Source organism: Zea mays, chromosome 2, assembly GCF_902167145.1.
Source record: "Zea mays cultivar B73 chromosome 2, Zm-B73-REFERENCE-NAM-5.0, whole genome shotgun sequence".
Classification (NCBI taxonomy): domain Eukaryota; kingdom Viridiplantae; phylum Streptophyta; class Magnoliopsida; order Poales; family Poaceae; genus Zea; species Zea mays.
The window spans coordinates 9,221,145-9,242,926 of NC_050097.1; the positions used below are offsets into that span (position 1 = coordinate 9,221,145).

At 44.8% G+C, this 21,782-nt stretch overlaps 2 protein-coding genes and 1 pseudogene across 2 annotated transcripts; 2 read left to right on the top strand and 1 right to left on the bottom strand.

The window, feature by feature from the left end:
• Positions 1–1,408: 1,408 nt before the first annotated feature.
• LOC103648389 (uncharacterized) lies at positions 1,409–3,309 on the bottom strand (annotated as a pseudogene).
• Positions 3,310–4,872: 1,563 nt separating this feature from the next.
• LOC100281367 (uncharacterized) lies at positions 4,873–6,956 on the top strand. Its single transcript, NM_001154285.3, has 6 exons — positions 4,873–5,046; positions 5,414–5,527; positions 5,609–5,836; positions 5,964–6,249; positions 6,365–6,515; positions 6,612–6,956. The coding sequence occupies exons 1-6, from the start codon at positions 4,958–4,960 to the stop codon at positions 6,806–6,808; spliced, it is 1,065 nt and encodes a 354-aa protein (NP_001147757.2). The 5' UTR covers positions 4,873–4,957; the 3' UTR covers positions 6,809–6,956.
• Positions 6,957–7,353: 397 nt separating this feature from the next.
• LOC103645921 (uncharacterized) lies at positions 7,354–20,557 on the top strand. Its single transcript, XM_020548120.2, has 14 exons — positions 7,354–7,530; positions 7,635–8,909; positions 8,987–9,800; positions 9,977–10,472; positions 10,989–11,140; positions 11,223–14,582; positions 14,703–14,912; positions 15,367–15,570; positions 15,673–15,876; positions 15,984–16,139; positions 18,720–19,070; positions 19,203–19,608; positions 19,787–19,877; positions 19,995–20,557. Exons 2-14 carry the CDS (start codon positions 7,738–7,740, stop codon positions 20,206–20,208), a joined length of 7,830 nt encoding a protein of 2,609 aa, XP_020403709.1. The 5' UTR covers positions 7,354–7,530; positions 7,635–7,737; the 3' UTR covers positions 20,209–20,557.
• The last annotated feature ends 1,225 nt before the right edge of the window (positions 20,558–21,782 follow it).

The window sequence follows — 21,782 nt, forward strand, 5'->3', positions numbered from 1 at the left end:
TGTTCATTCTTATAAGCATGCTATAGATAAAGCATCTGTGCATTCTAGATATTATTCCAAAAGTCTAGGATATAATTATAACGTGACGGGTAAAAGATAATGTTAAACTATGTTTGATTAAGTTTAACTATAATCAAATACTATAATAGAAATTGATACCGGTCTATTCAAACTTATTACTGCCGTCACTCGACTGTGAATCATTACCGTTGTCATTTACGTTATAACTAGGTAAATGCCCGTACGTTGCTACGGAGTGAACATATTCTGATAAGATGCATTGAAATTCAAAAATACTAATTGCCATTTGACGGGAGAGCATGAGGAGCGGTGCTTAGGCTGCAAATATAATTATTCTTTATTTCCAAACAGTAAGTTACATGTGGTCTAGTGGTTAACGAGTAGATGAACGTAAGTTCGAGTGCTCGCTTTGCACTATTTTTTGTGGACTCTATGTGTGGAGGGAGTAGAGATGTCCAAACGGGCCGCCCGGTCCGGTCCGGCCCGGGCCCGGTGAAGCCTGGCCCGTCAGGCACGATTAAAAAACCGGGCCGGGCCGGCTAAGCACGCGGGCTCAATTTCTTGTCCGAGCCCGGCCCGGAACGGGCCTAAACGGGCCGGCCCGGCCCGTTTAGCACGAAAAAAGCTGGCCGAAAAGCGGACTATGCGGGCCGAAAAACACGTTTTAGTGTAAAAAAAGCGGGCTTAACGGGCTTAGAGCTAAACGGGTCGTGCCGGGCTAGCCCATCGTGCCTAATTTCCTGTTCGAGCCCGGCCCGCTTATTCGTGCCGGGCCGTGCGGGGCTCAGACCGGGCCCAAAAAGCGGGCTTCGTGCCGGGCTCGCGGGCCTCGTGCTTATTGGACATCTATAGGAGGGAGTAAAGCCATGGTAGACTGGTAGCATCAGGTACCCACATTAGGTCCTTAATAGAGTAGTATAGATATACGCTACCATAAAAATTAAGTTTCTGTAATTGCTACCTAAATTAAGTTTCTCTAATTGTTAATTGCTACCTAAATGAAGTTTCTCTAATTTAACTAAGTTATAAAAATACGCTACCATATATAACATCGAACTGGCTTATAAATTTATCAGGAAAGATATATTGATAGTGCATTTATTTTATTTTAGCTAGTATATGTTAATACATTTTTTCCCTAAGAACCTAGATAAAATTTGTTTTGCTGAAATTGACTACCATCGGAATGCTGAACGGATGAATAGAGCATACAGAACCCTGATCCAACAGTATCCGCCGCTGCTCTTGGCCCTTGCCAGTCAACCAGGATAAAAGATGTGCAGATGTTAAATGCTGGAGTTGGCAATGATATGTACATAAACATAACACACGGAAACTACAAGGGCCAATGGTAAATCGACAGCAGGCAACTATGGAGCTGGATGGTTCACTGGCCACCATCTTCCAGCTCGCAAATTCAACGTTTGCTCAAGTGCTGCTGCGGCTCCATCGCCGGACCGTGCCCTCCTCCTCCTGCACCCGAGCTCCTCTTAAGGTCCTGGTACATCTCCTCGATCAACGGCTTCCACAGACGAACCCTCGCGTTTATGAACCAATTCGAAACCTGGTACAAACGCAAAACCACTCGAATCCATCATTACCCCATCTCGCCAAAAAAGAATCGAATTTGAAACGAGTCTGGTGGGATTTCGATCTGTGCCTGGTTCCTGGTGAGGCTGCTCCTTGCCGCCAGCACGTCCTTCTCATGGTCCTTGGGATACCTGAGCAGAGCAGAGCAGAGCGCGATTCTGATCATGGCCAACAATGTCGATAGACGATTTGCGCAACAACGTCGCGGGACAGACTTACGGGTGCAGGAAGTTCTCGAACATCCACGCCTTGAGCACGGCAACAGACTTCTCTGGCAGCCCGCACTGGGGCCGCCAGCACTGCTGCTCGGTGCGCCACAGCTGCTGCGCCGACCAGTGCTTCTGTATGAAGGCCGACTCCCAGCTCTGCTCCACGTCGCCGCCCGCGGCCACCGTCACCGACGACGACGACTCGCCCCAGCAGCTGGCCCTGCTCGCCGTAGCCATGATCTCGCCGGCGAGCCACCGCCTCAGCCCACGGTACATCGCCGACACGGCGCGGTGCGCGAACGGCGCGCAGATGCCACCGCCGCCCGGGGGCGAGTGCATCAGGGTGTTGAACTTGGCTGTCGTGCTCTGGATCTTGTCCAAGCACTGGTTACTCGTCCATCTGCAAACCATCATCCAAATCCAACATGCTTCACAAATCTGCTCCAGAATTCATATAACTAATAGTGTGAACGAACGAGTGGTCACCAGGAAGAACTCCAACATGCTTCACAAACCATCGTCCAACTCCAACCTGGCATGTGGCCGACGACGTCGTTGAGCAAATCCTGGACCACGGCTGCGTACCGCGAGCGCACCACCACCGCGGTGAAGTGCAGCGCCATCCGCGACCGCGACCGCGCCCGCGGCAGCTCGGTCAGGGCGGACCGGCTCGCTCCCGAGGAGCACTACTCCGTCGCGTTCAGCGTGCTGTCCGAGGAAGCGATGGAGTTGGAGCACAGCGTCGGCTCGCTCGCCACCACCGCCGCGGACGCGTTGGCGCCACTGCAGGCGGCGAGCGGGTAGTGGAGGCCTCCTGCGTCGGAGAGCCTGGCCCCGGCGAGGTGGTATGTCTCATGGGCCGGCACGGGTACTGGTCCGCCGGCGCTGGTCCAGATACCGTACGGCTTCTTGGACGACGACCAGACCGACATGGCCCCGGATTGGCTGGGGCACCGCAAGCTCGCCGCGACGCGGCTGTCGCAGCCGGCGACGCCGTACAGCTCGTCGTCCATCTCGTCCGGCGGCGTCCTCCCGCCGGCACGATCATCTCGCGGCGGCGCGGGGGCGTTAGCGAGGAGCTGGGCAGCTGGCTGGCGAAGGAGGCCAGCACGATGTTGTTCGCCGCGTAGTGCGCGCCCAGATCCGCCGACGACCGCCGTGTTGCCGAGGCCGAACCCGAAGCCGCCCTGGTCAAGAAGCACGCAGGGGTGGAAGTGCGGCACCTCAGCGCTCATAATGCCGCCACCTCTGTAGCCCAGGCCGAGGCGGAGGATGGATGGGACTCGAATCCGGGGGCGGAGGTGGAGGACCCTTCCATGGAGACCGAGCGGGGTTTAGGGATGAGCGAGCATCACATACGCCTTCCATGGAGAGCATGGATGCGGACGCGGATCCGGGGCGGAAGATGGCAGGGACGCGGATTCAGGGCGGACGCGCTTGCCGAGGGCGCGGGGGACCACAGCGTGCGTTACGGGGACAGGGCGGGCATCGCGAGGACGGGTGCGGGAGCGGAGCCACATCTGGTGGTGGACGCCTACTTTGCTCTCTTATAGAGTAGTAAAGATTCGTGGACCAAACAACACCCTAGCTTGTACAAATATTCTTAGGCAGTTGCTACTGATGAGAGAAAAATAACATCACTCCACTGCATTTGCGTGATTTATTGAACAGATCACAATTACATCTATTCAAATTTATTTACCTGTACGTGTCCGATTTTTAGGGGAGGATTTTTTTACGGTATTTTTTTTTTAAAAAAATAAATTTAGGCAACAATTTTATAGAATCGAGTGCTTTATCTATTATCTTTTACAAGGCACACGCGTACAATAAGGTTTGGTCGTTCGTGACTTGGATAGTGGTTTTGGTTGCAATTCCGTAATTCTTGGCATAGGATACAGCCCAACCCAGAAAAAAATAATGTTGCGGTCAGTTCTGGCTTTGAGATTCGGAGTACCACGTGGCGTAAAGGCAGGCCGTGTCTTACAGATGAATAAAGGACCTGGGTCTCACGTGATTGGTTTCCAGTTTCGTGCATCAAGATGTGGAATTTTCAAACTGCCGTCGTGTTTGTTTCGTCACATAAAAGCTTTTTGGAAGGCTAAGGAGAGGAAGCCGGCGAGAAGGAGGGGGCGTTTTACGTGTCACTGTCCTGTCGTGTTGGCTGTTGACACGAATCATTTCTTCCGCGCGTGGGAAGAAGAAGATGCACATTAGCGGCCTGAAGTAGAGATGTCAATGGGGAATTCCCCAGCGGGGATTAACTCCCCAGACCCGTACCCATGAACATAGACCGGCCCCCATCCCCGAACCCGAACCCGACCTCGGGTACGAAAATCCTCCCATACCCATTCCCGACCGGGTACTAAATACCCATGGGTATCCATACCCGACCCGATTATTCAAAAATTAATGGGCTTTTTATTTGTTAACCGGCGGACGCAATGCTTGGGACTCTAGGTTTTTTTACTTTGTTGACCGGCTGGCGGCTGGGCTTTTTCCTACAGGCCCAAAGTTGGTCGGCAGCCACTAGGCCACACGTCACAGGCAGCCCACAAGTAAATGTCGTTGGATTGCTGGATGGTGGAATAAAAATCCTAGATGCTAGATTGTTCTGGTTCCGGGTATTTTTCTCCATGGCTAATCGGGTTTGGGTTTAGCCCTCCCAAACCCGAACCCGCCATACCCGATGGGTAAGGGATTTATTCCAAATCTATACCCATGGGGATTTGTTTTAACCCATACCTTAACCCTAATAGAGGAATTCCCCACGGGTAATCGGGTTTCGGGGCCCATTGACATCTCTAGACTGAAGGCGTCCAACTCAAATCATTAAAAAGTGTTGACGCACGCGCTGATGCGCCGGCCGCACAGCACAGGCTGCACAGCCCGTTTAATCAGCGATGGAGCCCCGGCCGTCAGCCAGCCAGGTCCGGCGTCCGGGTCTGCGCCCTGCGGCGTCACTGCTGTCGCCACCGTCTCCGATGGTCCCACATCCATCCAGCGGGCCGCGCGTGGTACAAAAGGCTCTTCCTCGCCGTCAGGTGCAGCTGCCCAAACACCAGACACAGACTCCACCACCCCGCTTCGATCTTCTGTTGCAGCTGAAATCTGTCAGATTCTGCAGTTCATTCCAAATGGCTGCTGCAGCAGAGCACGGCAACTGCGATGCTTGGGCGGCCAGAGACCCTTCTGGGGTTCTCTCACCATACAAGTTTAACCGCAGGTGAGGTGGCTCCCCCTCCTCATTTGGTGCACAACTCATCATCATCATGTTTTTTTATCGCCTTTTCAGAACACTGCTGTCTGTCTTCTCGCTATGCTAGAATTCTTTGGAATAGCTGCCAGTGTTGTTTTCCTTGCCTTTTACATGTACATCATGTTTTTTTTCCTGCCTGTGGAGTGGGTTGATTTAAATCACTAGCAAGTCAAAAATTATTTCTAATTTCTTTCGATCTCATTAAATTCACACAGAACGGGAATAACCGAACACAGCCTAAAATCGTGAAACTGATGCATAGCAGACGGTAGACCATCCGTAACCGTACATATTCATAACGTCTACTATGCCTTCTGGTATTTTTTTTTTCCAGGGCAGTGCAAAGCAGCGACGTTTCGCTGAAGATCATATACTGCGGGGTGTGTTACGGTGACGTTATGTGGATACAGAACAAGCACAACGACTCAGTTTATCCTCTGGTTCCTGGGTAAGAACATGTACACTGAACCCCTAGCTTAGTAGAGCTAGGTAGGGAGCTCGCACTTTATATATCTGTTGGTTCGCGCAGGCATGAGATAGCTGGGGTTGTGACTGAGGTTGGCGCAGACGTCAAGGCCTTCAAGGTGGGTGACCACGCAGGCGTTGGAACCTACGTGAACTCGTGCCGGCACTGCGAGAACTGCAACAGCTCTCTGGAGAACTACTGCCCAGAAACAGTTTTCACTTACAACACAACTGATGCTGATGGGACCATCACAAAGGGGGGCTACTCCACTCACATTGTCGTCCATGAAAGGTAAGCCATGCAGTGTACTGTGTACCCAGTTCGGGTTGTTGATCCCTAGCTACTTCATGTAACCAAGTTCAGTACAGCAATTTCCTGACAAGGCAGAGCTTCCTGTCGACCAATCGACGTTTTTTAGGTACTGCTTCAAGATACCCGATGGCTACCCTCTGGCGCAGGCAGCGCCTCTTCTGTGTGCTGGAATCACCGTCTATACCCCAATGGCGCGGCACAACATGAAGCAGCCTGGGAAGTCGCTGGGAGTCATTGGGCTCGGTGGCCTAGGCCACATGGCGGTCAAATTTGGCAAGGCCTTCGGCCTCAAGGTCACGGTTTTCAGCACGAGCGAATCGAAGAGGGAAGAAGCCATTAACCTCCTTGGAGCAGATAACTTTGTTATATCGTCAGACACGCAGCAGATGGAGGTACTGCACATTGCACAGTTTTCTTATGCTGAAAAATGAAGATGTGTTGCTAAGTGATGTCTGTTCTGCATGCTTGACCTGAAAACTTGCTGGTATGATCTCTTGCTTTTTGCAGGCCCTGAAAAACTCCCTGCACTTCATAGTTGACACTGCTTCTGGTGACCATCCATTCGATCCGTATCTCTCGCTCCTTAAGGTTGGCGGTGTGATGACAATAGTGTGCTTTCCAAGTGAGATCAAGATGCACCCTGCGAGCCTCAATCGTGGTAATTCTCTGTTCTGACACTTGTGCAGTAAAAGCATATGAACGTGGTAACAGAAGCAAAACCATCTAGATATAACCTAAACTCTTTTTTTATCAGGTGGGCGGACCTTGTCTGGTAGTATTGTCGGAGGTACAAAAGACATCCAGGAGATGGTTAACTTTTGCGCGGAGAACAAAATCTATCCAGAGATCGAGATCATCAAGATGGATTATATCAACGAGGCTCTCGCCAGGCTTGTTAACCGAGACGTGAAATACCGCTTTGTCATCGACATCAAGAACTCTTTCGAGTAGCATGCTCATTCACATGATCCCTGTCTTCTTTGTCAATGTATGAGAGATAATGAGTCGTTTCGAATAAAGCTTAGACATGATAAATAACAAGTATGCTTGTGACTGTAAAATCGTTCTATAAATAAGGCGCTGTGTTGAACGATAGCTGACAAGTTTGTCTGCAATGCCTAAATGAGCAGACGTGCTCTTTTACATGCTGCAACAGTTTGAGTCCAAATACAAATTCAGCTGGCAACACAATAATGAACGGTGCAGGAGGGCTCAAACCGCTGGTTAATTAAACAAGCTAAACCTTTAAATGCATCAACCAACACTTACTGAATTCGGGCCTGTCGACCTCACGAACATGATCATCAGCAAGAAAAGAAACGGAGGCGAAAAATGATCGGACCTGGTTCTGGGCTCACATTTTTGGTACCGAACTACTAAGCCTAGATTGACCTCGTGTCGGTCGATATATGGGCCTTTCATTACAATTCCGGCCTGTCCTTGCAAGTCGGGCCATATTCGGCTCAAAAAACTTATGGCCCGGCCTGCCACTAAAGCCCCACAAAGGAAAGCGTCACCTGCGGCGCCGTCCGTCGTCTTCTTCAGCGCGCGCCCGCGCCGCCGAAACCGCCGGCGGCCTCCTACCAGGTTTCAACTGAAGCACGCAGTCCACACCGAAGCAACGCTTCGCTCCTCTTCGCCGTAGTCTTTCTCGGCCCTCCGCTCCCATACTGGTATGAGCTAGCGTGGAGTGGATTTCCATACGCATACGCACTTGAGTCTCATCTCTCTTGTTGGTCATGACATGAACCCTAGGCCGCTGTTTTTTCTTTGCCAGGTTGTTCTACTTATTCAACGCGCGCGACATACATTGGAGTTGCGATCCAAACTGCTGGTGCAGTTTTACTTGTCACAACCCTTGGTGGTTCAGCATAAACTCCATGAGCGACGACGGCATGGCCTCCGCTGCGGTGGAGCCGCCCAAGCGGGAGCAAAATTTTCTAGTGAAGGTGGGGATGGAGGCATGGACGCAGTCGTTCGCGGTTGCACACAAAGTCAGGTTGGTGCACATCCTCAAGAATCTCCACACCTCGGAGGTGAAAATCTACTCCGACGCGTCCAAGGAGTTCATAGGAGTACTGGATGGTGAGTCTGGCGGCGAGGTGCTGCAGGAGTACGTGCAACAGTCACCGCAGCTTGGGGAGCTGCTCGAGGCATGGCGGCTCCACCGGGAGAACCCGGGGATGGCGCACATACTTTTGCTCTTTGCAGCTGTCCTGGGCCACCCTGATGGTAAGCTGCGGCGACATGGTTCGGTTAAGAAGAGCTTGGACGGTGTCGCTAGGATGATACTGGAGGATAAGGAGAAGATGGGGGATGTGTATTTGGAGCTGAATAGTGGTGAGTTCCGACGGCAGAATGCAGCACTGGATTTGCTTGCTGCAATTGTCAGGCGTGGAGGGGGTCTAGCGTCTGAGGTCGCTGAGAGATTTGATTTTAAGATACCTATTTTGCCGCAGCTGGCTGGGACAATGAAGAAGAAGGGGAGCAGGGATGGAAGGAATCGGCGGAAGGGTGCCGACTTTGGGTCCACAAGGCGGTCGTTTATTGGGTTTGCCATGTCATTTTTGGAGGTTGGGAATCCAAGGCTGCTTAGATGGGTCCTTCAACAGAAGGAGGTATATTCAGGGGTGCTTCGTGGGATTGGAAATGATGATGCTGAGACTGTCATCTATGTCCTCTCAACTTTGCGAGACAATGTCCTGGTAGATGAGTCTCTTGTCCCACCAGGGCTCAGGAGTGTCCTCTTTGGAAGTGTCACATTGGAGCAGCTGAGCTTGATCTCAGGAAATCTTGAATCAGGGGAAGCAGCTGACATTGCTCATGAGGTATTGGTCATGGTGTGCACTGATCCAAAAAATGGATTGATGCCAGGATCAAATTTGAGAGGTAATGAGAAACGCTTACTAGATCTCATGAAAAAGTTGAAAGCTACTGAGGTTGTTCATCACAAAAAATTGTTACTGGCCATTGTGAGTAATAGACTGTCTCTTTGTTCGGCGTACATGAATGAGTTTCCTTACAATATTGAACCACGTTCGTCTCCTTCATGGTTAGTTCTTCTGAGCATTTACGTGCTTATTTTTTTGTAGTGCAGTATGCTCATGCTGGTCAAGTTATTATTTGCAGGTTTTCAGCCATCTCCCTTGCAGCTGATGTCATAGCTTCAGCAAAATGCAATAGCATTGTTCAAACTCTTTCATCCAGTTCACATGGTCTGGTATCTGTAGATGATGAAGAAGTTCAGGTAGTCTTGAAGTGCATGGTGCCCAATGTATGCTCTCGAGCAATGATAAATAGGGGGTTGCTGCATTCTGATGATCTTGTGAAGCATGGTTCTCTGAGGCTTGTTTTTGAATCAGTTAACCTGCTTTGTTATATCACTGAATCCATCAATTGCATGGTATCAAAAGGGAGACTGAAGTCAGAATTCATTGGCTCAGAGAAAGTAACCATGAAAATAGATGGTTTCCCAGTATTAAGCTGTTCTGATGCTACAGATGCATCCTTAGTTGATGAGGTTCACCAGGGAGATGAAATGCAGGTCAAGAGGTGGACATCTCTAAGAGAATACATCCAAGATGAAGTTCATGGAGCTATGCCTGATCCTCAAGTCTTTCTCAAGTTACTCTCTTCTACCAGCCAAAAACATCAAAGTTATTCTCAGAGCATACAAAAGAATAATGCTCAACTTTCTGAGCCTCCTCAAAAGAAACGAAGATGCAGTCCTTCCTGTGAAGTTGATGATATTATTATTGGTGGCATTGATGTTGAGCAGGATAAGGACGCATCTGAAGAACAAGGCCTGGAATTAAAAAATGACCGCACAACCACCTTGTGTGAGATATGGAGCTTAGATAAACAAGATCCAAAGACGAAAGATGCAAATGTTGTGGAAAATGTCTTCCACTCGAAGTTGCTGGATGTTCTCAGGCTTTATTTGGTAGGTGCAGCTAAATCCAATGCTCTGTGTGCCCTTGCTGGATGTTCTGAATTCTTGTTACCTTGAGTCCTTGACCTGATTTTTTGGGTGCATGTCCCCAATCTCTACTTCTATAATTGATGTGATTCATTAGCAGTTTATATCATTAATATTTCCAACATCTAATTTTCTTTCAGGGGGTGATGCCCAGCTCTTTTGATGGATCATATGACTTCTTTAAGATTATACCACCTAACCCATTGGATCTGTCCATGGATGAGCAACAGTCCCTGTTATCTTTTTTACTTGAATATTCAGGCCAATCTAGAGGATGTTTGGACCCAGAAAGAGTTCCAGAATCAATGTACAAGTATCTGCAACCCTTGGTTTATATCATGTTGCATTCACAGATTAAGAACATCCGTGATCAAGCATATATTTTAGTTAAAGCTGCTATGGCAAGTTCGGGTGCTTTTGATCATAACTTCACAGAGATTGATGCATGGTTGGTTTTCTTGCCTGGTTATGAGGCCAAATGGTGTGTAAGAGAGAACCTAAGAATTGGAGCACCTAATAAATTATCACACATTGTGATCCCTTTTCTGTGTGATGCTATTTCGGTAGTTGGTAATAACCTGTATAAATACCAAGAGCACACACACAAGCTTATCTCTAAATCAGGCCAGTTGGAAGGTACTACTTTCTCTGTGAATGTCAATAGATCAGTAGTTGCTATTTTGTCAAATTAATATTAATTGTATGTCAAATATCTGCTCAGGCTAAGCTGTCCATGTTTCATCATATCAGATGTATTGCCTAATACTCATGCTGTAGATCAGTAGTATGCCAAATGGAATGTCAACAGTATGCAGTTGACTAAAAAAAACTTGCCAAGGTTTGAGAGGGTATAGCCTTCCATAGTTATCATCTGACCATGTTAGCAACTTATTTGTTCAAATGCTCTGTCATGTTATGATTTGTTTAATTTCAGTCAGTTCTTTTCCTTTTGGACTTGGATTTATGTACCTCATCCTAAAATCACTCCATAACACTTATTATAAACGCTGTACATGTTGCATTTGTTCTTTGACTATGAATCACTGGCTCATCTTGTTGATGCGTCTCACTCTTTTCACTTCTACTACTTGAATATTGCCTGATGAGATTCAACTTCATCTGTATCTCAGCCTTTTCTGTTGTGCTTTGTAGGCCGTTCTCCAGATTTCAGCCCTCTGATTATTTGTGTTCTTCAGAAATGCCTTAGGCTACTCGACACAGCATCTAGAAGTACAAAGTTACACGAGAAGTCTACAATTTCATTGTATGTGTGCAACACGATCCACCTTATTCTTCAGTCTCAGGTATATTGGACATTCCCTATATTGTCTATAATACTTTTACCACATTTGCATGAAGAATTGACTAGACTGTTGATTCTAACAGGTGGACATGCATTTATTGCCTGATCTTATAGGTACTGTTCTAAAAGAAAGATTTGATAAATTTTCATCCCAAGAACTGAACTCTAGGATTTATCTGGCTGAGTGGAGGCCGTTAACAAATATGCTGCATTTCTTGAGGAAAATTTCTGACCAGCAAAATTATAGCCTGTTCAACACGCTGGAACATTCTCCTGAGTTTGATGGTAACTCGTTGTGCTCTGTATCTAGACAGGTTGAAGAATTGTTGAATCAAGAACAAACTAATTCGCTGGATGATGTAGCAACCGCATTCTTATTTTCAATCATATGTGCACCTCCAAAAGATGTTATCAGTGCCTTTCCAGATCTTCTTGATTTGGTGAAAGCACATTTTCCATCTCATGTTGCTTTCTTGTCATCGGTTCTTTTTCTACAACATGATTATCTGGCTAAAGTTGCTAGTTGTTGGCCAGATATATTCTTCAGCAGCATCAGACTGTTCAAGGATGATATCAATGCTGACCATGCAAACACAGTTGAGGACGAATGCCAGAACCTCTCTGTTTCAACAGAATCAGCTCCGCTAAGTACATTTTTAAGTGTCAGTCCCTTCTGTGCGCTTTTACCTTCAGTATTGAGCCTTGCATGTTCTTCGCCAGATGAAATCATGGAAGCACATAAGGATGCACTTCTAAGACTCCTTGAAGTTAAATTGTCTGACTGCACATTCAGTGAGCTTACCTTGTATCTGAGAGTCATCTTGTTCTGGACTCATCACCTACTGTCATCATATACTATTAAGGATTCAAATTCAGATGATCTTGAGCAAGTATGTCATTTGTGCTTTGGTCTTCTTGATAGAGTATTTGAGCGTATTCAAGTTTTGACTGCTGACCCTTCACAGTCAAATTCTGAATACCCGTACTATCCCGCTCAACATATCCAAGACATTGTTGATTCTGTTCTTCGGCATCCTGTTATTACCCTGTCTTTGTCATGCTCTTTATCCAATTGCCAAAATTTAGCAGATGGGAGTTTGGAACATCTGGAAGAAGCTTTGGCTATTTTTGCGACGGAAAATCTGCACCTTATAGACCGTTTCGTTCTAAACCTTTTGGGTAAATTGTATGACCTTTTGCTAATGTTTGGTAGCTATGGTGGTAACTACTCTACAGATAATGGGCCATCCCATGAGTCACTGTTTGCTGCTCCAAATCTTCTGCTGGAGAACATAATATTGTTGTTCAAGGAGAAGTTTGAGCTCTGCGTGGACAAACTAAATTTTGAATTGCTTTTGCCAAATTTCTACATGGTTCGCACACTGTCAAAGTTCTTTTCTCCTTTCAAACTCCTGGAGCTTGCAAATTGGATGTTCTCAAAATTGGATGGTCACAACTTCAGTTCACCTGCTTTTGTTTCTGCTGTTTTGATGTGCCTATACATTATTGATGTCACCATGGAAATGCTGTGCTTTTATCTGCAAAAAACTGATCAGAGATCACAATCCTATCTATTTCGGCACTTGGAGATTCACAATTCTGATATCAATGCCATTCAGCAAGCCTATCACATCATTCTTCATTTTGCTACTAAATGGAATGTTGAGTTTGCTGATCATTGCTTGCTGAAGATGCTGTGCCATATTCATTACACAGAAAGATGCGCAGGATGGAACACTGACTATATTGCATTCCATATGGTATTATCTACAATGGCCATCAATACTCCCATTGACATTCTTCATCACTGCATTTTCCCCACATCTAAGGTTAAAGCAAAAGCAATCCTGTTGCTTTTGGAAGCAAGTCCTATGCATCTGAACCTTTTTAGCCAGATATTCTTGGAAATTTTAAATAAAGACACTTATGTTTTGCAAGTCAAGGATTCTGATTCCAACAATTTGTGGGCTCAAGAAGATGGTGCTATACTTCTGTTGCCTGCCGCTTTATCATGCTTGAAATTTCACAGCAATGACAATAGGCAGTGTGCTGAATTCCTTGAAGCAGTTCCAATCTTTTATTCTGAACTACTATTATGCGATAAAGGGTTTTCAAGTTGGAAAAAGTTTGTTACCAGGAGCATTTTTGAGGAAGATTTTAGCGACTTTATACCCACATCAGTTGAAGATATAATGGTTTATTTCAGTAGCACTCTCTTGGGGAAGTCAGTTACGATGTTGCACCACTACTTTGCATCGAAAGAAATATCACGGAAACAACGCTTGGAAATAGTTAGTTCAATTATTCCAGAGTCATCTGAGCTATTAGATTCTGATGTTAATGATATTAATCCCACTTCATGCAATGGCATTATGAAGTTTACTAATGAATTGTTCGCGAAGGTATCACTAATTAGGCTGTTATTATCTCCTAGAAAATCATTGTCCAATGAAGTAGCTTCGGAGAGGGAGTCCAAGAGGGTGCACAAAGCAAAGCTAAATTTTATTAGCATATTGGTCAGAACTATGGATAAAATACGCATGAATTTCCCATCGAGTGACAATATCTTATCACTCTCTACCAAGGAACGAAAGGTCATCTGTTTTCTGGAATATGTATTTCTCAAGAATATCATTGAACTGTCTTCAGAGATTCAAAGCTATCTAAATCAGCTGAAATCAATACCTTTCCTTGCTCAATTCATCCGATCATCCCTCTTGCATAGATTCAATGTTCCTGTCGCAATAAAAGCAATTCGATGTATTCTTGTTGTTCTATCACAAGGAAAGTTCTCAGCTGATGAAATTCTTGAACTTATACTGGGTCACTCCAATTTTGTATCGACAATAACATGCAATGAAGTTTCTGAGTATCCATCTGCTTGTAACACCACAGGGGGGATGCTACAGCCAGCTCCAAGTATTTTGAAATTAGTTGATTTTTCTTTCATGGAAGAAAATAAGGCAGAAATTTCTATTGCAGAAAAGAGAAGAGTTGAAACCATCAGATTACTAAGGGTACTGTATGATATTAAGAGCAGACAACAGAATAATAGCCAATTGAGTGAATCAAGAGAATTAGTTTTCTTGCTTTTGTCTGTTTATGGTGCAACCCTTAGTGAAACAGATTTGGAGATATTTCACCTTATGAATGAGATAGAGTCACCCGTGTGCCAAACCATTACTGAAGTTGATCATCTGTGGGGAGCTTCTGCTCTGAAATTTAGAGAAGAACTGAAACTAGATTTTTCAAAATCAGATACGCGTAACACAGAGAATGCTGAAATTACTGAAAGGAGAAGGGCGCTCTTTCGGGAGAACATACCTGTTGATTCCAAGCTCTGTGCAAAGACATCTTTGCTATATTGCTATAAAAGATCTAGAAGGGCTTCTGTTTTCTCACTGGAACAGCTTCAACGGGATAGCTTTGCTGATAGTTTTGAGGTAATTTCTGTAATAATAGTGTCAACTGAAGTTTGGGTATTGTTCTAGGTTTTGCGCTTTCACAGTAATGTTATTTAATTCTACCTTGCTGATCTATCTTCATCTGATTCTGGTTGGCAGGTAGCATCTCAAAAAACGGATGTTCAGATTTACGATCCTTTTTTTATCTTGCGATTCTCAATCCATACTCTTCACATGGGTTACATTGAACCTGCTGAATTTGCCCGACTAGGGCTTCTTGCAATCACACTTGTTAGTATAGCATCTCCTGATAATGAATTAAGGATGTTGGGCTATGAGTGCCTAGGAACATTCAAAAAATCCCTTGAGGTACCTGCTGTTTCATGAATCTCTAAATTTTACCTGGTTTATTATATTCTTATCAACTTCTAGCTGCTTATATTGGATTTTCTGTATTACAACTTATCTTCGCTGGGCGAACATATTGTTGGTTAATGTGTATGCTTGTATCAGTATGTTCAAATTCTAGCATTTGTTAAAATGTTTATGTGCTTATTTAAGTATGTTGAAATTCCTGTAGTTTACATTTTTTTATTTGTTAATGATATCCACTTGTGATGGCTTTTATGCCTATTGACTTGAATGGCAGCATAAAATTATGCCTATTGACATTCTGGGGGCATTCCTATGACATATAGATCTGAGTGCAAAAAGCACTTGTATGGTATTCTGTATTTGTAATCTTTTATCCTTCTGTGGGAAACGTGTCTGTTATTTTCTTGAAAAATCCAACCACTTAAAATGTACTTTTACATATTTACAGTATGCTCAGAGAAGTAAGGAAACCTGGCAGCTTCAGCTGCTTCTGACATACCTTCAGAATGGGATATCCGAACAGTGGCAGAAGATACCTTCCATTATTGCTGTTTTTGCTGCAGAAGCATCTTTGACGCTACTGGATGGCTCACATGCTCAATTTACTGTCATGAGAAATTTTTTAATGCATTCCACTTCTGTCAACCTGCAGGTAACGATTCTTTCCTTTTTATTTGCATATATGTAGCATTCCATAGTGTGTATTCAGAGGTATTGAATTGTAGTAATATTATTGCTATCCTTCTCATTGCAGAGCATTCCATTATTTCCAACCTTATTGCAGAGCAGTTCTGTGCATTTTAAAGCCGAACGTCTGTGGATGCTTCGGTTATTATCTGCTGGATCAAATCTAGCTGATGATGCTAAAATATACAAGAGAGGAAGAGTCTTAGAACTTGCTCTTGCCTTCTGTTCTTCACCCGTTTCAGATTTTGAATCAAAGGTTTTAGTCCTTAAGGTAAATTCTATACTTATCTTATTTAGTCCAGTTGACTTCCTGGATCTGATAGCTGCTTGGAGATTTGAATATTTGTTTATGTTTGATATGCTTGCTTTGCATTGTAGGTGCTGAAGAAGTGTGTCAAGCTGCCAGTTCTAGCTCATCATCTAGTAAAAGAGTCTGGCATTCTGTTGTGGTTATTGTCTGTTATTTCAGTCCGTAGCGAAGTGTCTGACGGTTCTGAAAGCTCCTGTTCTAGAGTAACTGAGTTAGCGTTGGAGGTAAAACACTGATATAAATTACTTTCTGCTATAGTGCATACCCCCCTTCAGAAGGGGAAAAATATAGAACATGTTTTTTCACCTTTTCTGCACGAGTTTTGGTGGCCATTGGCAACCGATCAGCTGTTTCATGAAAGGTCTGTTGAACATGAGGACCGTAGTATTATTTTTTAAAGCATATAACTGGTTTGTGTACTGTTTGGTATACTATGTAGCAATGGTTTCAAGTCGCTCGACTAGCTAGTCGAGACACCTGGGCGACCAGGCGACTAATCGCGATTAGTCGACGATTAGGTCGACCAATCGGGTCCTAGTCGACCTGATCGTCCCTACTAGTCCTCCTGCATATTTATATGTACAGGACCTATATATATGTGTGTGTGTGTGTGTGTGTGTGTAATAATGTAATATTGATATATATACATGTAGCATATAGCAATATAGCATATAGGAGGCAATATCAAGGTAACCAAATTACCAAACAAAACAAATATGAATACTAGAACTGGACAGTGGAGAGTGGACAATTCAGATTTCAGAACACCATTGAACATTCAGATTTCAGAACATCATAGAAATTATGAATACTATAATTGTCAGGCACTCAGATCACATTTCAGAATTAAGAATTCAGATTTCAGAACATGAACTGAATATCACTCACTACTCACTACATAACATATTATAACATATGATGTAGAGTTGCAGACTTACTAGACGTCTAGCCCAAAGCAAAAACAGGTCAGCCACCAGCCAACCAAACCTAACTAATCGTCCACACATTAACTGGACGACTAATCGCACTTGGTCGACGACTAATCGGACGACTGGACGATTAGTCGACCTAATCGGGTCGGATACCCTGGTCGCTCCACTAAAACCGACTAGCCCGACTAATCGCGATTAATCGCGATTAGTCGGACGACTTGAAATCATTGCTATGTAGGACATATTGATCTGTTATTTTGATGCTTGTTCTGCATTTAGTCAAACTCACTGTCATAAACAACCTTGAGGAAGTTCATCATGTTAGAGATGAAACAGACTGATTTTTTTCTCGAATACGCACGAGCGCTGCGTATCATTTCATTAAAAGAAGAGGAAAACAAACAAGAATACAAGAAAGGGATACATATGCTCCTGACACAAATAGAAAAGGAAAAACTACCTAAACAACCAGGACTCAAAGTAGATCAGATGTAGCCATCAGGAGCTGAACATCCTTAGCCCCTGCCATACCCCAAAGCCAAAGATCACTCCCAGCCATACATAAGGCAGCAGAAAGCCGTGGTGGTTTGCCTTCAAATAAGCAATCATTCCTATGTCTCCATAAGGTTCAGGCTCCCAGGATTACAATAGAGTTGAGACCTTTTTGCATGAGCGAAGGAAGAGAGGAGGAAGCATTCCTCCACCACCCCAGAAAAGAGATATCATCAAGCTGCGGGGCAAAGACAGCCAGGCCTATCCAGCTAAGGAAAAATAACCAGAACTGCCTTGAAAAGACGCAAGAGACTAGGAGATGGTCAAGAGTTTCAGGATCTTGGTCGCACAGGACACAAGCCTCATGGTGGGGCAAGCTCCTCCTTTGAAGCCTATCAGCTGTCCAGCATCTGTTGTGGGCCACTAACCACATGAAGAAAGCACATTTTGGTGGCGCCCAGGTGTTCCATATCCGATCCCATGACTCAAAGATTATTGAACCTTCCATGATCACCTCATAAGCTGATTTAACATAGTATTGTTCCGAGTCAGAGAGGCGCCAGAGATGTTTATCTGGCGTCCCTGGCTGCAGCTTCACTCTTTCTAAAGCCTCCCAACAAACACAGAATTCCTGCAACACTTGCCAAGAAACAACTCCCTGAATATCCTGGATCCATCTCATGTTTGTTAGTGCTTCCAAAACCGTTCTCCAGTTAGCAGTACTGCAGTACTCTTAGGAACCATGCTGAAAATGAGAGGAGCAATCTCAACAATGCGCAGACCCATCAGCCACCTGTCTTTCCAGAACAAGGTGCTGCTCCCATCTCCAATAACTGTCGCCATGGCCATATTAACGATATCTCATACCACCTTGCAAGACTGCAGCTGAAAGGTGGCCCAAGGTCTTGTAGTCTCAGTCTTCTTTAGCCACAGACTGAATTTTTGCAATGATATTAATTAATAATTGGTTTATGAACATTAATTGGTGCATCAGTTCCATATCTAGGTTAAAGTCAACTATCCTATAATATAGTTCTGAGCAGTTTTGTCTAGCAAACATTTGCTGAAACCCACATTTGCTTAGATTATTTATAAAGGGATAGGATTCACACAAACAGCTGTTGTTGACAGTTGTTGCGTTGTTCATCTGAATGGTCGAATTGATGGATAAAAATGATTGAATGACTGGTTCCTCTGTATTTTTTTTCTTGGTGTGACATAAATCCTTCATCAGAGGTCAGCTTTGACATCTTATTGTAGCCTGGCGACATTCTCTATAAATATAATTTTTTTGGTAGCTATGGAGGTATTTGCTCTGTAGCATTTTTGTGAAGCTGTTTTTTTGGTCATTAATCTTATAATTTTATTTGCTTTCTTCAGGTAGTCAATGGTTTGATATCATCAAGATTGATCACAGATTGGCTCCAAGAAACCGCCCTTGAGCAGCTCTCAACAATATCATCATACCTTTCTGTTCTAATTAACAATGCCAAATTATTGAAAGGAAATGTTCATTTGTTGACTTCAGCTCTAAGTGTGATTACATCAACAATGAGGTTGTCTATGAAAAGGAAGATATACCAACCACATTTTACCTTGTCCCTCCATGGTGTATTTAATCTGTGCCAAACTATTGGTGGTAGCTCAAGAAGTACAGAGCATAAGCTTGTAATGGAACTTGGTATCGATGCCATTCTGATGAATGGTCCTATACCAATTTTATCTGAAATGGTACTTTGTTCGTCATGCACCGCCTTTATTTCACAAGCCACTAAAAGTCACATTTTTTGTATCATTGTCAATGTGTTGTCTGGCCAAGGATTATGCGAGATGTTATATGTAAATCTTTGTTTTGTTTCACAGGATAAGTCAAGAATATCAATGGTTGTTTCATGGGCAACTTCAAGCATCTTCTGGTTGTACTCTAACCAAAGATCGCTGTTGGAAATATCCTGCAAAGAGCCACCAAGAAATGAGTCTCTACTTTCAAAGATTTTGCGCTTGTTAGCCGCTTCTGTAATACTTGGAAAGATATCTAGCATCTTTCATGGAAAGAGTGTAGATCTTGCAGGGAACACCAGTGAAACTCTTTGCTCTTTCTTGGACAATGCATATGAAAGGGCTGAAACGGCAAAGAGTTGCAGTGTGAATGATACTCTAGCTGTCATTATACTACACCTTCAAGACCATATGCCAAAGAACAGTGATTCCTTGCCATCAGTTATTGCAGCCCTTTGCTTGTTGCTTCTTGACAGATCCAGTAAGCAAGGTAGGCTTGGACTTTTCTGCACTCTGATCATGAAGAGTTCCAATGAACCTAAATTAATCTATCAGTTTTAGGATAATTTGTTGCGTCACAATTGCAAACCTATAGTACCCCAATGTTCCATCTCTTTACTGGAATAAAGAAGCATCTCACTCTTTCTTTTACCTTTTTGATGAAACAGTGAACAAACACCTGGCCAACAACCGAGGGAAAATTGAAATGCTTTGCTCAAAGATAGGCTGCCCGGCTGAATCAAATCCTGCATGGAGATGGTATGGGCTCTGAATGTAGAGCGTTTCAAGTTTTTTATACGCTTCTCTTATGATGGCATAATCACTGGATATCTGTAATATCATCGTGGAACCTAATCGTGTTTATTCCAATCTCAGGCATTACTATCAACCATGGAAGGATTCTGCTTTGCAGCGCACGGGGATGGAGCGACTGGAAGAAGAGCAGGCCTGCCGAAGCCTCCTGGTCCTATTTTCCAGTGCCTTCAGTGCCTGCCTGTCAGAGTTCCCGGTGTTGTCCCTAGATGATGTTGAGAAGTCTGGCCTTTTCCAGTGGGAAAGAGACTTAATGGCTAAACAATCTTCCACTTAGCACGCTGAAGAACTAGGATGACCCACATTTGAGCTGTGTGTACAATCATGCTCGTACGATTGATCTTGTTTAGAACTTGGAAGAAGAGAATGCTTCGACCCTCAGCTGGATTGGATGGATGAACCTACGGTGCTGCACAAGCCGAACCGGCCCTGCGCCCCTGCCTAACACCAATATGTTGGACACTTCCACTACTGTTCTTCACTTCCCATTTGTATAACGGGACCTGCATTATTGTAGCATGGGTGCAGCGTTTCCTATGTAATTTCTGTGACATTACCAACTCACAATATTGATTTCATCTGAAATGTAACATATTTTTTCACAGAAATGCTTGCAGCCCATGCGGCCATGCCTGTTTGTTCAGCTGCTGGTGTGATGACTGCGATGCAACCGTGCTGGCGGTGTATGTATGCATCTGGACCTTGAAGGGCAGCAGCAGCCTGCCGTTCTCGGAAGTCGGACAGTGTGCCCTCCGGGAGCAAGTTGAGGGACAGGGTTGTTCTTGCCCACCGCACGGGCGACCTGAGGACACGTGCGGGGTGCGGGCTTCCGACTCTGATGGCTGCAGACCTGCAGTCTACACAGCCCTGCACGATGTCACCGCTGCAGCCTGCAGTGCAGCTTATGAAGGATTGCAAAACCGTCAAAAACCGGCGGTAAACCATAAACCGAAACCGTCAGGGAGCGGTAACGGTTTACCAGCGGTTTTTAAAATTCAGTCCAAATTTGAAAAATTTTATAAAAAAAATATATGATAAAAAACTATATGTTTTACTTAAGTAATTTAGTATAGAAGATATTTAAATTTAAATCAGTTTAGTCAAAAAAATTGAAAAAAGTATGGATCCGTTAACCCGTTAACAAAAAAATCTAAACATCCCTCTCGGACCTCTCCTCCTCACTTTTCCTAGCTCCCCTCACTTTCTCCTTCACTTACCTGAGAGCTGTCGCCGCCGCACACGCAAAAGTCGTCGCCTCCGTGCCTTTTACCGGCGGCTAAGCGCGGTAAACCGCCGGCTAGAAGCGGTCATGGTGATGATAACACCGATCAAATCGAAGAGGAAGAAGAGGATGAAGACAGTGATGATAACACAACCGACCCTAGTGCTGGTGATGATGGCAGCCATGGTGATGCTGAATTATATGGTGCAGAAGGGAGTGGTACAGGAGGGAGTGGTGCAGGAGATTGGAGGTCCACTGGAGGAAGTCGGTTCACCCATTCCACACAAGATTCTTACCATGATGCACCTCATTCACAGCGAGAGACAATAAGTGATCGGCGTCGTTCGATTTCATTTCCTGTCCAAGATGGAATCTGTAGCTCAAGTAGCTTCGTTCTTCTAACTATCCAACTGGATAAGACCCAATCTATAACCTTTATGCATGGCAATGGCAACCGAGTCCGCGAACCTATGGACCCCCTCCACCATCAGGCAAAGCACCACCATCGATCATGTATGGATATGGAAACTATGGACCTCCTCCACCACCATATTCAAATTTATCAAATATGTACCCACCAGGACCACAATATGGGCATGGACAAGTTCCCGCTGCACCGGTATGTTCTT

Excerpts from the sequence above, each read along its gene's own strand:
- LOC100281367 (NM_001154285.3), top strand. The coding sequence starts at position 4,958 with ATGGCTGCTGCAGCAGAGCACGGCAACTGCGATGCTTGGGCGGCCAGA. Across the intron at positions 5,528-5,608 it reads GTTTATCCTCTGGTTCCTGG|GCATGAGATAGCTGGGGTTG; the intron begins GTAAGAACATGT and ends TGGTTCGCGCAG. Across the intron at positions 6,250-6,364 it reads CAGACACGCAGCAGATGGAG|GCCCTGAAAAACTCCCTGCA; the intron begins GTACTGCACATT and ends TGCTTTTTGCAG.
- LOC103645921 (XM_020548120.2), top strand. The coding sequence starts at position 7,738 with ATGAGCGACGACGGCATGGCCTCCGCTGCGGTGGAGCCGCCCAAGCGG. Across the intron at positions 14,913-15,366 it reads CATTCAAAAAATCCCTTGAG|TATGCTCAGAGAAGTAAGGA; the intron begins GTACCTGCTGTT and ends ACATATTTACAG. Across the intron at positions 15,877-15,983 it reads CAAAGGTTTTAGTCCTTAAG|GTGCTGAAGAAGTGTGTCAA; the intron begins GTAAATTCTATA and ends TTTGCATTGTAG.